At 39.6% G+C, this 15,917-nt stretch overlaps 2 protein-coding genes across 14 annotated transcripts in view; both read left to right on the forward strand.

Moving 5' to 3' along the window:
• Window positions 1–765: 765 nt before the first annotated feature.
• Window positions 766–8,301, forward strand: clk4a (CDC-like kinase 4a). Of its 3 annotated transcripts, none has more exons than XM_041989955.1 (13): window positions 766–922; window positions 1,975–2,135; window positions 3,965–4,205; window positions 4,827–4,929; window positions 5,273–5,339; window positions 5,471–5,587; window positions 5,684–5,850; window positions 5,925–6,019; window positions 6,107–6,236; window positions 6,311–6,393; window positions 6,493–6,572; window positions 7,091–7,181; window positions 7,551–8,301. In XM_041989955.1, the coding sequence occupies exons 1-13, from the start codon at window positions 917–919 to the stop codon at window positions 7,767–7,769; spliced, it is 1,560 nt and encodes a 519-aa protein (XP_041845889.1). In that variant the 5' UTR covers window positions 766–916; the 3' UTR covers window positions 7,770–8,301. The 3 variants fall into 3 exon arrangements, with proteins under 3 accessions (XP_041845889.1, XP_041845890.1, XP_041845891.1); XM_041989956.1 differs by having other exon boundaries at window positions 1,975–2,126; XM_041989957.1 differs by lacking the exons at window positions 766–922; window positions 1,975–2,135; window positions 4,827–4,929 and having other exon boundaries at window positions 4,068–4,205.
• A 685-nt stretch (window positions 8,302–8,986) lies between these two features.
• Window positions 8,987–15,917, forward strand: part of col23a1a (collagen type XXIII alpha 1 chain a) — a 131,570-nt gene continuing 124,639 nt past the window's right edge. For all 11 annotated transcript variants that reach the window (XM_041991145.1, XM_041991143.1, XM_041991151.1 and 8 more), the window contains exons 1-2: window positions 8,987–9,617; window positions 9,969–10,038. In XM_041991145.1, coding sequence (XP_041847079.1) covers window positions 9,288–9,617; window positions 9,969–10,038 — 400 coding nt within the window. In that variant the 5' untranslated portion in view covers window positions 8,987–9,287. The remainder of the gene's footprint in view (window positions 9,618–9,968; window positions 10,039–15,917) is intronic.

Genomic DNA, 15,917 nt, shown 5'->3' on the forward strand with positions numbered 1-15,917 from the left:
TTTTATCTTCCCTCTTTACTCTTGCATTACTTTTTCACACATACATGTTCTACATTTGTTCTGTAGCTAATTTAGCCATTACTGTCATTTAAAAAAAAAGTCTTTATTCAGGAGCAGCAGGCAGGAACACTGACATCCATCAGTTTCCTTTCCCCTAGGTTTATTTTTTTTATAATTTCATTATGCACTCCGCAACTGATTTATTTACTTTATTGCCTTGCACTATTGTCTTATGTCAATAAAAAGTTTGTTTTTTGAAAGGTTTAACTTGTTTTCTTGTGCCTGTCTGTGCCAGTCTCACCAGTTGGTCAAGCGAGTTTTAGTTAAAGCAAGTTGGTTACTCAGTGAGACATTTCCTTTCACATTCAAAGCAAAGCAAGTTTATTTGTACAGCACAATTCAACAACATGGTGATTCAAAGGGCTTTACAAAGATATTAAAAACATAAGAATATATGAAGCATAATTTAAAAACAAGACAAAAATGGAAGAACATAACCTAAGCATGATCAAGTTAAAAAAAATCCAGCTTAAACGGGTATGTGCATCAATAATATGTTTATTTAGTCCACCCTCAGTAATCCGGTCGCTGCTGTCTGTTCCGTAGTCGAATAGCAGCGCGGGGTTTCTTTGGAACTATTGGAGGCTCCATGACCCACGTGACCGCTCTTACTGCGAACGGATGTCGCAACTGTATATCGAGGGCTCTGCGAAGGACAACAAATCCCATGAGTCATTGCAGTGGGTGGGATTTGTCTGTGTTACGTCGTGAGTATTTTGCTGAAGAAAGTTCCATCGCGTTCCACGGACAGTCGCCATCTTTGAGGACAAGAAGTCGGAAACAGATTTCCAGATTTTCTTCAATATAACCTTAAAACCACCAATATTCATCTTATCTTTGCATTTCGCAGCTGTTTATGAAGGTATACCAACGTGTATATGTTATTATATGGCATATTTATTAGGTTCGCTAAAGTTAACGTCGTTTCACATAAACGTCTCGCCAACATGGCAGATGCGGTGTCTGGCTAACGAAGCGTTGCAATTTAACGATTATATCCTCGAAGATCTCAGTTTTTAGTTTTCGATTTGTCACAAAGCTTTCTTTAAAACACTAGGTAGCTACCACCTACGAACATGGTTTGTTTCTGTTCTAAGTTTACGTTGGGCTTTTGTAACAATGTCGGAACAGGCCGTAGGTCGTCTTTATTCGATCAACACGAAAATAAAGGCGTACACCCTTTTTTTTTATCCCTTAAACGTTTAGGCAGTTGACGAATTTAGCTAATCATTGTAAACTACCTAACATTTAATTGTATATTTTCAGGATGCGAATTAACTACAGACGACTAAACGCAGGATTAGTTGGACAATGTCAAACCGTTTAAGGCCTTTAGTTCGGTAATTGTTTCATAACGTCGACGGTTAACCAGATCCCTGTATCATAAAGTAATTTGGCTGTTTATTATTGTTTGTTAGTCCACTGTTTGGTCATGAGCGCAAACTAGTTTTGATGTTGTGTTGTGAGACGTTCTGCATTAATTAAAATTCTCCTGCCCTATGTACGATTTTTGATATGTTCGTATTTTGGCACCAAACATGTCAGTCCTGTTTGTTCAGTCGGTGAACATCCGGTGAGGGTTGAATTTACCTGCTAACAGCCAAGCTCTAGATCATTTGCTGCTGGTTTCTCGAGCTTGTGTCGAATTTTTACTGTCGTTAAATCTCATTAGGGGAACTAAGTTGTTCCAGATAAGATTGACGAAAACGTTGTTTGCTTTTCAGCCCTCCATTTTATTTGGCTGCGTCCACATGTACACGCGCCTTAATAGTGTGGGACGGAATATTTATTTTTCTCCTAAAACTAAGGCTGTTGATGGTACAGGCATTGATAGATTATTAAATTTACGGTAATTTTGGATTTAGTGGTGCTCCAGTTTATATAACTTGTAATTAGGTTTTCTATGCTTTCCAGATGCGCCACTCAAAGCGAATGCGCTCCCCATGTGTCTGGCTTGATGAGTACAGCTGGGAAGAAAGAATGGAGTGTCATAAGCGGAGAAGACGAGATTCACACAGCAGCGAAAGAGAAAATAGATCCAGAAGAACTCATCGTTACCACAACATGTATGAGGGGTAAATATCACTTTTAGTAATGTTAAGTGGCTCCTGGGTGTTTTCGAGCTTTTGGATTGAAAGGTACACTTAGTTCAATAATATATTAAAGGCCTAAATTGTGTGATGGAGACTGAAAATGCATCAGCTTGAATTTTTAAGGTATGATTTGGTGAATGTTTTTGGATACCAAAACTAAATATTTTTATAGCCATAAATTTCAAGGAAAACTGGCAGACATATTAACAAATACTATGTATTGTGGTACTAGAAATTACTGCAAGTTACTTCTGGAGAGCACTAATTTTACTAGTTAAGAATTAAACCAAAAGTACACAGCTGTGGTCCAAAACAGATGTCTCTTGCTTAAAAATAGATATGAGAATCTCTGTGGGTCTGATGCAATGTAGTACACTGCACATCAAGTTCTACCAAAGGTTAGTCTGCAGTGTGGGTAAAAGAAAACAGATTAATACAGACATTATAGGACTAATGGGGGGGAAAAAGAAATTTGCTGCTTCAATTTTTTTTCATAGTCCTTATTTCACTGCAGAAATGGCTGTTAAGCAATGCTTTTGTCTGCCCCTGTGAGCAAACACAAGCTTGTCAAAGGAAACTTTGATACCATAAGGTGCTTTGCAGTAAAATAGAGGCTCATTTGAACATAACAAAATGCATTAAAACTAAAAACAAATAGCTTCTCAGTAGTTTGTCAGCTGTGTTTTTATTTCAGAAATCATGATAATGGGCAGCTAGAACCCAACATTATTCTCTCTTATAAATATACAGATGTATACATACATAGACTGCACTTAATATTTCCTGGATACAACTACCAGAAGAAATAAGTTTGAATTTAGAATTAACTTATTTACTATCTTATTTTACTTTTTTTTTCTTATAGCACTGTGAAGCAAATGAGAAGTGGTTCTCAAACATTTTTTTACCTGGTTAAATAAAGGTTAAAAAAAAAGGAGCCGTTTTCTGTTCATCAAAGCTTCAGGTTGCATTTGTGTTTTACAGGTTTATGTGGACCTGCCTGATGGTCTATGGGGGTTACATTAGTTGTTTCCAGATCTACTCTAATTTTAATTCTGCAGAGAGGCAGATTTCTTGGAAGACAACTTGATACCAACTGGGTGCTAAGGCCCACGAGATTTCTTGGTCTTTTTTAGGTGCTACCATGACATGCTTGGGTGGAGTTTGTTTCAAGTGATTCTAATCAGTCACATTTGGGTGTTGTTTGTTGTTGTTGTTTTGTTGTGTTTCTTTTTTAAAGGAAGGTGTGTATATATATATAAGTGTAAAAGTTTTTTTTGGGGGGGGGGGGGGGGGGGTGTAAATTTTTGTCTTGGATATCTGATCACATAGATGTTAATGTCTGTATCATGGATTATATTACACACCATCAACTTTCATTGACCTGCATTTCAAACCTGCCAATGGGGCTCTGTGTCAAGGTGAATGCTTTTTAAAGGTGGGACGCTAGAGTTGCTGAGGAGGTGGCTATATAAATGAAATCTGCCCAAACGTGTAAAGTTACTTGTTGAATTTTGTACACTCATCAGGACTATTTATGCTGTGATAATCTGGTAATAAATGTCCTCTGATCTGCAGCCTCTTATTGAACAGGATGTGGTGTATTTAGTTGCGGGAAATTAGCATGTTGCTAATAGCAAATGTTACATAAAAGGCTCAGGGGAGTGTCAGGCAGTGGGCTGGTCATTAGTGCTGTTGCATCCAGTTGTCATTTTAGTGTTTGAACTTGAAAGGTACTGGGCTGTGCTTGACCTCACCTGCGTTTTCCAATGTTTGTTTTGACCTGCATGTGTTCTTTCCTTTGATTGCAGGCATTATTTGGAGGCCCGTAGTTTAAACCAGAGGCTGGATTCTCAGGAACAGCACACTCTGGATTGTAGCTGGGACATGACCTGTGAAGACAACAGTCATGAAGGCACCTACAAGGACAGAGACCGCGATTGGCACCACTACAGCAAGTCTTCTGGGCATAGTGGGCGCAGCAGGCGCAGCAGCCGCAGACCCAGAGAGAGAAGGCGCAGACGTAGCCCATCTCAGAATGGATCCTCCTCGGTATGGGAACCTCCTTCTCCCCTCTACCCCCATCCCCTGTCTTTATCACCAAATTGAATGGGGTCATTATCACTGGTGTTTAGCCAATGCTAAACATCTGTCTCTTTGACTTTCTTTATCTGTATGTCATACCCTATTATGCATGATTTCCAGTAATGACATGTAGGATACATTGGGGCTCAGGAAGTAAGGGCTTGTGTGTGTTTGAGATATGAACCCAGTATTTGTGATGTGATCTTAGTGAGCATTCATGGGATGTGATGGTAAAGAAATAACACACTGTAGGAACAATGAAAAAGAAATAATGTAGAAAGAGTGTAATCAAGTTGAGTTTTTTTTCTGTACTACTCTGAGAAAGTCTCTCATCTGAAAATCTTGTTGCCATGTTTTTCTTCTGTAACACACACCATGTGGTGGCTGGCGCCCAATTTCTGACGGGGCTGAATTTGCATTTGCTGCTCCGTCCATTCGCCTGGTGGTGTTACTGAACGGGCTGAATCTATCCACCCCTACACCTCCCCCCTTGGCCTGGTTGAATGAATGACGATGTCGCATTGTGGTGGCCGGGTGCTGGCTGATGGGTTATTGATGTGATGGCGGATTGCGGCGGTTCCGGTGCAGAGGAGGAGCCATCACCGCAGGAGCAGGAAAAGATCCAGGAGTGTTGAGGATGATGACGAGGGTCACCTCATCTATCACAGTGGAGACATGCTGAGAGCGAGATGTATAGAATATATACTTTTTTTTTTCTGTTGTTCACACTTTCTCTCTCACTCTCGTCTGGTTATTTCCAAACATTAATTTTAAAGGCTGAGATATTTGGGCCATTAAACTAATTTCTATTATTTTTTTTATTTATTTTAATTACATTTTTTAATTCCATTTATTTATTGTTTGACTAGTTATGTCTTGTCAGTGTAACATTAAGTATTGAGTTGTATGCCATTGTTGAAAGCCTTGTTTTTAATAGTTAAAAGGAGCAATGTAACATGCAGTGTACCAGCAAAAGGCCAATGCTTTAATTTGTCAGTGCTAGGTGTCTAACTTGAACTCTGTATTTTCCATAGATGAGATTGTGTGCACTCTAGGAGAAGGTGCCTTTGGGAAAGTCGTCGAGTGCATTGATCACTCAAAGTAAGTTCTAAAGACTTTACAAGTGCTTAATGTGAAATCAATCTATTTGTTTCCTTACTTTTTTGTCTTAACAGTTTTTTTTTTATTTAAAGAGTTAAAAAAAAATGTTTACACACTTTCATATGTTTCAGTGACGGAGCTCGAGTGGCTCTGAAGATTATTAAAAATATAGACCGCTACCGAGAGGCAGCTTTGTCTGAGGTAGAGGTGCTTAAACAGTTGAACTCCCTGGATACTGGCAGGAGATAGTAAGTAAATACAGTTATTACTACACAATACAAATGCACAGTAGTTTTATTTTTTTCTAACAGTTTTTTTTTTATTTTTCTCATCTCTTTTTTTAGTGCTTGTGTGCATATGCTGGACTGGTTTGACTACCATGGGCACATTTGCATTGCCTTTGAGCTCCTTGGCCTCAGCACATATGATTTCCTGAAAGAAAACAACTTCCAACCTTTTCCTGTTAAACAAATCAGGCATATGGCTTACCAGATCATTCAAGCTGTAAAATGTGAGTAGTGCACACCATTTGTGAGGGTTATTGTTCAAAAGTGGCTTGAATCTAAGATTTTTGTTGTCTTTCAGTTCTGCACAGGAACAAGCTAACTCACACAGATTTGAAGCCTGAAAATATTCTCTTCATAGATTCAGGCTATGATTTGGAATACAACCGTGACAAGGTAGTGTAATGTGTAATTTGTAGCACGAGTGAAAAATGTCTTGTACTTGCAGCTGTGTGACCTTTTATGTGTTTGTTTTGGCCTCAGAGACGAGATGAACGAACACTGAAGAACCCAGACGTGAAAATTGTAGATTTTGGTAACGCCACCTATGATCATGAGCACCATACTTCTGTAGTGTCAACACGTCACTATCGTGCTCCTGAAGTCATTTTAGGTAAGCACTTCTAGTGCAACTATGAGACCTAGTGCAACCTTTATTGGTGGCTTATGATATATTTTGGCTTACAGACTTGGGCTGGGACCATTCCTGTGATGTCTGGAGTATTGGCTGTATACTGATTGAGTATTACCTCGGAACTACCCTCTTCCAGGTAGGGGGCAGTAGAGACCATAATGAAGCAAACACCCTACCACAGTCCCCCTCATTTTTCACCGCACATAAGTTTAATCTACACTCTTCTCACTTTCAGACACATGACAGTAAAGAGCACCTTGCTATGATGGAGAGAGTCCTGGGCCCCATCCCCATTAATCTTCTGGAGAAAACCAGGTAAGGGCTAGTGGATTTAAAGGGTTCAGCTGGCCAGTATAGTTCATTGACTTGCATTTACATTTTTCCAGATATTGCCATCAATGATTAAAACCTTATAAATCTTTAACTGTACTCTTATGTCGCTTTTCATTTGGAAATCTGCAGACTTTTTTTTCCTTTAATCATTCTTGTTGCTCAGGTCTCACTGAATTATATTTAGCAATAACAATTAAGGTTTACATTTTTTCACAACTGGCCACTGAGAGAGATTTTTGATAGTTGCAATAATCAGCATGGCACTTAAGCCTGTTTTAATTGTCAAGCACATCTCCTTATCGGTAAAATTAATGTCTGTCCAAGCGGCCTGTTTATCTCCAATGGTGATTACATCCCATCTTGCATGATGATGATTTGCTTCTTTTATGTTTTAGTTGAAAAACTACAAGTGACAGAAATTGAAATATAAAAATGTGTGATTAATTAAACTTTTTTTTTTTTTTAAACACTATTTGTAACTTTTTGTTTTGTTTTTATAGGAAACGTCGCTATGTTCACAGAAACAAGTTGGACTGGGATGTTCACAGCTCTGCTGGTAGATATGTGAGGAAACATTGCAAGCCACTCAAGGTAAGAAAATGCTGACAAGAAGTATTTTTGTATCAACAAATAAATCTGAAATAAGTTTGGTCTGAAACAGCATTCCTCCAATAAAGCACAATAAAAATAATACATTTATATAGATTGATACAAAAGGTTTAGTTCCTCAGTTTGGCCTTCTCCCACATTTGATCAAATGTTCATGTCAGTTTATTGATGCCTAACACATACCAACCAGATAACCTCTATGACACAGATAACAAAATGTTTCATCAAATGAACTTTCCAGCCGTGCCAGAAAAGTTAGAATCTGTTCCATTACCAAGCACTGTGTACACATGAGTTTCTAAATGTCTCATTTCCAAGGAGTGACTTAAAATTTTCTTCCCTCCCCAACAGCATTACATGTTGTCTAAAGGTGAAGACCACCGGCAACTTTTTGACCTGATTGAGAAGCTGATGGAGTACGACCCCACTAAACGCTTCAGTCTGGAGCAGGCCCTTCGACATCCCTTCTTCTCCTGCTACTACAAGAGCAGCAGCAGCAGCATTAGAAACAGCAACAGCAAAGACATCAGCAGCCGAAGCAGCCGCAGTAGCAGCGGTGGTAGCAAATGAGGCTGAACTCCTGAACCTTTAAACCTGTGACCTGTACCCTTAGTCAGGGCCAGCCTGTCACCATGACATTTATCTTGTTGCGCAGTACCAGCATCTACATCCTGACTCTCCAGGAGAGTTGTACTTTGACTGTATCAGTCACAGTCCTGCTTAACTGTGTCCTGTCCCCTGCACCATGTCTTTTATGAAGTTATGTTTAATACTTGTGCTTTGTTTTGATGCATTGAATCCCTACCCTACAAGTTATGGTCTATTTATTTGCAGTTTAAATAGAAATTGTAGCATCTAGACATTTCGGTGGAACTTTGCTTTTTATCTGAAAGTACAGTTTGGTTTTTTTGTTTGGGTTCTCTGCATTAAGTAGGCGAGTAACATTGAGAAAATCTTAAATCCTTAATTACTTTCACAAACGTTGTTTAGGATTGTTCTATTCAAGGTATTGCAGGCAAAAAATGTATATATACTTTGTGTAGATATTTGTCTTTTTTCCACTGGTTATGTAAATTTTGCATTATGTCAATAAACGTGACAACAGATTAAAACTTCGAGTTATTAATTGCAGTATCTTGTTCAGGCCACATGATGGCAGCAAACAGCACTTATTATTACAAGTTACCTGTCTGAAATAGAGGGTCGTTTCTGAACCACAATGCCATCATTAACCATAACTGACGCTAAACATGGAGAACAGACTGCTGCTGCGGAGCTGACATCGGTCTGAGATGTTAAAATATTTCAAATTTCAAAATCTTTAAAGTATGACTACTTACAGTGAGGAGTGAATGGGTCATGCGTTTAAAACGGAGGCTTAAAATGACTTAAGCTACCAAAACAAAGTGCGCTCACGAGGAAAATTAAATCTGTATTATATAAAAATAAATAAAACTATAAATAAAACAGTATAACCAGTTATGTGAAATAAAATTGGTTGAAAAGTTTACAATGACAAGCTGGCCCGAGGTTATTTGGAAGTTCAATAATTTTAAATCATTCTGAACATCTTAATGCAGGGATGTCACCTCATCCATACATCTCAAGTCATTAATAAATTCCTTAAGGGAAATCACGTGAAAAAATAACACGAGTTAAGGTGAACGCATGGAGAAACGATCCCGAGTTGATCAGGTCAGTTTTACACTCAGCTGTCAATCTGCAGCCTCCCACGTGGTCAGCAGGGCGGGCGCAACTTTAGAAAGGAAAGACCTGGATCCATCTGTTTTACTTTTACATCTCCAATAAGATAGTCTCTTACAGAAAACTCCGACCTGACGATCTTCTCTGGTTGGCAATCATAGCAATTACACCTATTTGCGCGTGGTATAAACCCCGCGCGCGCTGCTGCTGCAGCAGTTTATTCCAAGACTAATTTAAGACAGCGCTTTGAACCCTGAGCCCACAGAGCTGTTGTCGGGTGTATTGAATGTGTTAGGTGCGCTGCTTAGTTAGACTGGTTCACGGACCTCTGTAACAGTTTGGTGGCAGAACTTTATCAACCAAGGAAGTAATCTGGGTTGTTTTATGCTCACTGAGGGGACTTTAAAGCTGGATCGCAGCATGGATACAGCCAGCGACTCTGTCGGGGAAAGTAAACTGGTGTGTCAGTGTGTCCCCAAGTCCGTGGTCCACCGGTGGCTGCCAGGTTTACCCATCGCTCTCTGCTTGCTGATATCCCTGAGCTCCATCACCGTGAGTCTTCTTATGAGCTTCAAGACCTACCAGCTGGAGAACCGACTGCAGATGGAGATGGAGAAAGCGTCCATCTTCCAACCCCTGCACAGATCCTTTCAAAACGAGGATGGGACCCTCATTTCAGAGCTGAGCATCCCAATAGGGAAGCTCGTTGAAGAGGTACATGTTATGTATTGTACTAAAACCGACTCATTGTCTCAGATAAATACACGTGTTGCTCATGTGAATATCTGCTCGCCTGCGCGTAAATGTGCGTAAAATAGAGGCCATATGCTGTGAAGGATGGCGCATTTTGCTAAATTTATTTCCCTTAAAAGAATTTCTTTAAAAGTACAACCTAAAGGACAGATACATGCGATCTGCATCTGGCTTTTTCTATATTGAGTGACAGTCACTGATGATAGAAATCCTGTCCTCAGCACGAAAAAAGAAATAAATTAGAACTACATGTTACAGGTTGAGACACTATGATTTGGTAACTTTTATTTGCATGTTTTCATGTGCTTGCAGAAAGTAGTGGCTGTGATGCCCAAACTGCGGACAGCAAGGGATGTTGGCCATGAGTGCTCCTGTCCACCAGGTACCGTCTCTATTGTCACATAAATACAAAAACAACAAAAGCTAGTACTCTGCCTCAGCTTAAATTTAATTTCTGAGTTTGTTTGTGAAACCAGCTTGTCTGACTGCCTCTGGTGCTTTTGGCTTTTTCTGTGTGGGGGGGATTACATCTTCTATGTAAGGCTCATGCTGTGACCACAGGGCTCAGCACTCAGCACATCAGTTTGGTTTAGGACATCCAGCCTGAGCCCCGCAGTCCTCTGGAAGTAAGCAGATGCTCATCTTAATAGACAGAGCAGCCGTGTGCCAGGATTGGCCACATTTGACTTGTGGTGTCCATTACATGGCTTTTGGTAATTCCCAGAGCGGAGAACAGTGTGTGATCCACATCAAGTTACACTAAATGATCCCCCACAATGCCTGTCAATTCAAGAAAGATGCTATCTCTTTCATTTGAGGTTAAGTTGCTATTTGGTGTGATGTACGTGCTGAGAGGTGCCCACACATATTGGTGAAGCATGAGCTTCAGTCTGAGTGAGCTGCTGTTTGATAGTTTACATATTTTACTTGACCTATGGAAGGGGAAGTTGTGCTTTATTGACCAAAATCCTTTGGCTTGTAGCAACAGGATGTGAGTGTGTGTGTGTTTTATTGAAGCCAGCATTCAGACATTTTTTTAAAACTTGTAGCTTAAGGTTAAATGTTGTCATTGTTTCTGCTTGGATCTGATTTATTCCTTGTCCTAAATTATAGTATAAAGTTTACTCTTTAACATTCTTACCTGCAGTTTAATAATATTATTATTTTTTAAATCTCCTCAACTTTGGGTCTTAAAGTGTGAACAGCCCTGCAACAGAAGCAGATGAAAACATTCGCAAGAGGAATTTCTGGCACACTCTGAACATATTCTGTTTTCCTGTTTGTTGTCTGGTGGTATTACATTAGAGAAGTGGCATTTGTCCTTAAGCATGAAGTATTTAATCTTTTTTAAATAAGTGCTGCATTTACCTGTCAATTTCGCTAACCTGCTGAGTATTTTTATTTTCCCACTGACATAAAATCCCTTTGCAGCTACTCCGAAGTCTATTTAAAGTCCTCTCTTTTTATGTTTCTAGGTTGGTAATATGATTTTCTTGTCTTCAGTGAAATAAGTGGCTATTCTGTCTGCTGCAGCTTTGATGCACCTGAAAGCTTGTGAACTTGATTTTCAGACCTTAGCCATTAGATTCCTCAATACAAAAATGTTAATATTTCTACATGAATGTTGAACAAATTACCTTTATTAAGAAAGATTTTTCCAAACTGTACATGCATGTGCATGGTTTTTGTGTGACTAATGTATTAATGTGAGTGTATCCCTATTGTGCCCTGGTTACATGTGTGCATCTCATGTGCATCCTTGCGATACAGCTTTCTGTTCATATCATGGTGTCATGTGGCTACATAAGCTTCATCAAGAGTTTCTGTCCCTGAGCCTCTGAGTGGCCGACAGAGGCACCTCTCCCAACACGACGCTTGTAAGAAGAGACCCTCCTCTCCCTTTAGCACCAACTCTCACCACCCGAAACTTAAATCTTTTACCACTGGGATCACAGGCTGAGATATTTCTGCCTGTGTGTGTGTGAGAAAGAGAGAGACACACTACCACACAGCATGAGTGGCATTTCTGCCATTAAAGCTATGCCCTCCACAACAGGGTGCTCACCTTTCAGCATGCATGAGGGCGAGGGCACCAACAGGGGGCAGCACTTCCGCAGCAGCACTGGAAATTATGATGTTGAATTTTTCACTAACAATTGCCTCTTATTAAAAAGGGAAAAAGGACTTTTAAAGCATAGCTCCATTGGCTTAATTACTGGTGAACTAACAGAGACTCTGTATATAATAATCTTATCCGAGGCTTTTGACTGGAGGAACGTTCACTCTTTGTGTCCTCACTTTGTGACAGTTTTACGCTCACAGATACAATATAGCCTGCAGTCGTTAAGTGTTAAGCAAACTGTCACTGGGACCATCTCAGCTTACAAACTACAGGTGTTTGCAATTAACACCCACCAGCTCCCTCAACTCACACACACACACACACACACACACACAAGTTTGCTATACAGACGTTCATTTACGCATGCATTCATTACTTACTGTTGAACACCTCTGTGGTGCCTGCAGGTATTAGAATCATGCAGAGGCTGTTTTTTCTCCTGCGTAAGAGGAGCGCATTGTCATCACTTCAACTTGCCTTTGAAGACTATAACAGGTCTGACAGGGAGTACGAAGGGTATCTAAAAGTTACGGCTTCTCCATTATGATGATTTGCTGTTTGTCTTTTCTGACTGTGAGCTGAAGATCTTGGAGTTTTGATCATTTGTCACCCAAAAACAATCAATTACAAGATTTTCTCTTTTCGAAATTTCTTAGATTTTTAAAAAAATAGTTTGTTGATTATGCTGTTTTATGCAGTTATGGACTGTCAGCTGTAGTCTTATCAGTTGCAAGCCCTTGAGTGTGTCTTGTTATAGCTAGGACTGAGCTCATTCAGTCTGTGGGGCATTGAGGTCTTTGGTGTTGGTGTGCATTAGGCCAAGAGGTCAGGCCTCTTGCTGTGCAGTCGGATCAGTTTCCATCAGATAAGAGCTCATTTGCACAGTAAATGGAAGGCACAGCCCCCCGTATTTGCGTGTTTGTGTTTTTGTATATAATTGAGAGAGCATGCTGACAGCAGGGTTCCATGTGCACATACCTATAAAAATATGATAAAGTATAGCTTTCTGTTTTTTATGGTCTCTAAATTCCTATATATGCTAAGAGGGTGATCATGTCAGTCTCCACATAGTCTGCAGCACTGTGATGGCTACATAGGCTGAGAAATACACTACCACTTCTTGTTTAATACCCTTTAGCAGCCTGTTGGTGTTAACCAGTCCGTCTGGGGATCAACCTCTCTCCTTGGAGGCAGAAGGCAGACCGCATGCTCTCACTGCCCAGCATCCTGCTCTCCCACCTGGAGGAGGTGACGGAGAAAGCCAATTTTTGATGATGGAGCCCCACAGTGGGGCCACCATGCCCCAGGGCAGCATTTTGTTTTTAAAGCCATAATAAATCAGACAGGAAGCTTGCAGCTACCTATAGGCCTACAGCCTGTTGCTACAGGAAAAAAATACACAAGGCATATAAGATCCATTAATGACCATTTTAAAACAATAACTGCAGGAAATTTGTTTCCGTAAGTGGTTTTGTTTTAGATTTGTTTCACTGTGGGCTACAGCAGCATTAAAAGGCTGGACCAGAGCACATACCTAGCACAGTGTGTGCACACTTTTTCACCATGTTTCTATACGTATGTGCTTGCAGGGGTGTTCTTCGTGAGCATGTGTTTGTTTTGATGTCTGCGGGAACATGTCTTAGTGTGTGTCTCGTGGAGACTGGCTGCATTGCTTTAAATTCACTGCGTAAGAAGTCGGATATGAAGACGGTATCCTGTGGCAGAAAATCCAGGTGGCTTTATTGCTTTATGCTGCAGGAGGAAGGGAATTTCTAACTAGGGAGTAAAATATGCAATCTTTAAAATACAAAATAGTTTCTACTGCACTGCTTCACTGAAACAAGTAGGGCCTACTCACAAATTGGAGTTGGTGTATGGGATAATTTATGCCGTTTTTACCAATTAAACATTGAGTTTATTAAAATACTTTTGCTCAGTTGCTTGATTTAAAGTACTGTACTTTACAATATAATTTATTTATTTACTATTTTTGGTAGGAGATATTTAAATGAGTAATTTTGATGTTTGATGGACACTTGGTTTCCCTCAGCTTTGTATCCAGCATCACATCACAAACTACACCCGTGGGTGTGGTATATCCAACAGCTGTGTAAGCCTAGTCTCCTCAAGTTACATCTATCCCTCATCTGATGTCTGTGGTTCTCTGGTCACTGCCAGAGGGGAATAAAAGTGAAGGACTCCTCTTGATATCTTGTTCTTATTTGGAAGCTTTTGGAAGACCCACAGTGGATTAAATTTATTTGTAAGGAGGAAAGGAGGAATGCTATATTCTATACTTTATTGCTTAAGTTTCAAGTCGTGTTTCTAGATCAATGACTTTTCTACAGGATTGAATTTCACCAGATATGTATAAATCCAGCACTAAGTAGGCTATGTGTGTTGGAGCCCTCAGTCGTCTCTCAGTAGCTAAACACTGGAGTGCTCAACCAAATGGGTCATGTCCTCTTATAATTAAATACAAGCCATGACAGTATCCTATAAAGAACCGCTGCTGCAGGCAGCAGGGGGAAAATATGATACATATACGTTCCTATATGGGAGCAAAAATAATTCTAAAATGTTTCCTTTAATAGGCCACAAAATCCTCTTAAGGAAGAAGGAGGTGGTGTAGTGATGGTGCAGTTATCACAACACTTTCATGCATCTTCAACATGTGTTTGAAGCCAACATATGACAACTGTGTGTCACTGTAGTTTATAAGACAAAACCTTTCTTACTTCCTGGGCAATTAAAGTTTATTTATTAAGTGAAATATCATGGTTAGGGCTAAAATATATTCTTTGTACTATACTGCTATCACCTCTCTAGGCGCTATGTTTACATTTCACATGGAGTTGCTCTCAATCCCACTAGAGTTAGCATATTCTTTGAAGATAATTACAGTTTATTGCATGAACTAACGACCCACAGGGCTGTTCTGTTCTCCCTTAAATGTAAAAATTCATGAATTTAAACAAAAAGATTAAAAATTATTCTATATGTCGGTCAAATGTTAGCATGTAAAGTTAGCTTAGTCTCACCTAGCCATTATAGGCATGACTATTGAGAAACATTGAATTGCAGCTTAAGAGACATTTTGTGGTGTTATAATAAGTATATTTTTTAATTAAACTCTTATATGGAACCAAAATAATATTTAATTTAAGTACAGCTGATGTAGCTTGCCCCAGCTGTGCATATTTATGTGCATGTCGAGCCTTTTCTTGACCACTGGTTTACCTACACTACGTTCTCTACCCACCCACACAGAAACAACATATAGACCCCTCCTCTCAGTCTTCTTATTAAAGTTAGCTTTGTGAAAACACAGTGTTTAACAGCAGGGCCGACATTCTTCCTTTTGAAAAATAAACAGCTGGACACAGGTTGGCCAGCCAGCCCATGAAAGCCCACAAGGATATCAGGAACACTGAGAGGAGAACAGGGCTGGGTGCCAGGCACTGAAGCCCAGGACGTGCAGAACAGCAATAAGAACAGACAAACTCATCCTGGGACTGTAGTCCTGATTCATAGTAAACTTTGCTGGATGCAATTATAGGCAGACAAAATGTCGTATTAGCTGTCAGGACTGATTGAAGTCATTACAAGCAGGAAGTAATGTGGTGCTAGTCAAGACGAAAATACAGGAATTACAAAATAGGAATTTAAATCCATATGTTAATATTTAAGAATTAAACTGTAGGTCATCACCTCTTGGCTGGGAGTAAAAACAGGCCCGCCCAAACAGAACCAGTTATTGAGCAACTGCTGTGTGAGGGCATGTTTATATTTATGTCATTGTCTTCTTCCAAGAAAGTCAGAGAACTCAGGAAGTAGTGAGGTTAAGTTTTCTCACTCGCTGCAGCTCCTTGTATTGGTGCAAAGCAAAAAAAAGAATGTTTCTTTGACTCAACACAAGCATTAACAAGGTTAAGATGTGTGTTTTGCTTGCAAGTAGAAAGAATTGTTTAAAAAATTGTATATTTCAAGGGAATAAAGATTTTGTACCTTGTTACTACAGTAATATGGTATTTTATTATATGCTGGAAGACATACCATGAGTTCGATAAGAAGATGGTGCTGCTGTTGATCCTTGAAAATCAGACAGACAAAAGAAGGCTGGTGTAACATGTAATATT

Source organism: Melanotaenia boesemani, chromosome 7 (assembly GCF_017639745.1).
Source record: "Melanotaenia boesemani isolate fMelBoe1 chromosome 7, fMelBoe1.pri, whole genome shotgun sequence".
Lineage (NCBI taxonomy): Eukaryota > Metazoa > Chordata > Actinopteri > Atheriniformes > Melanotaeniidae > Melanotaenia > Melanotaenia boesemani.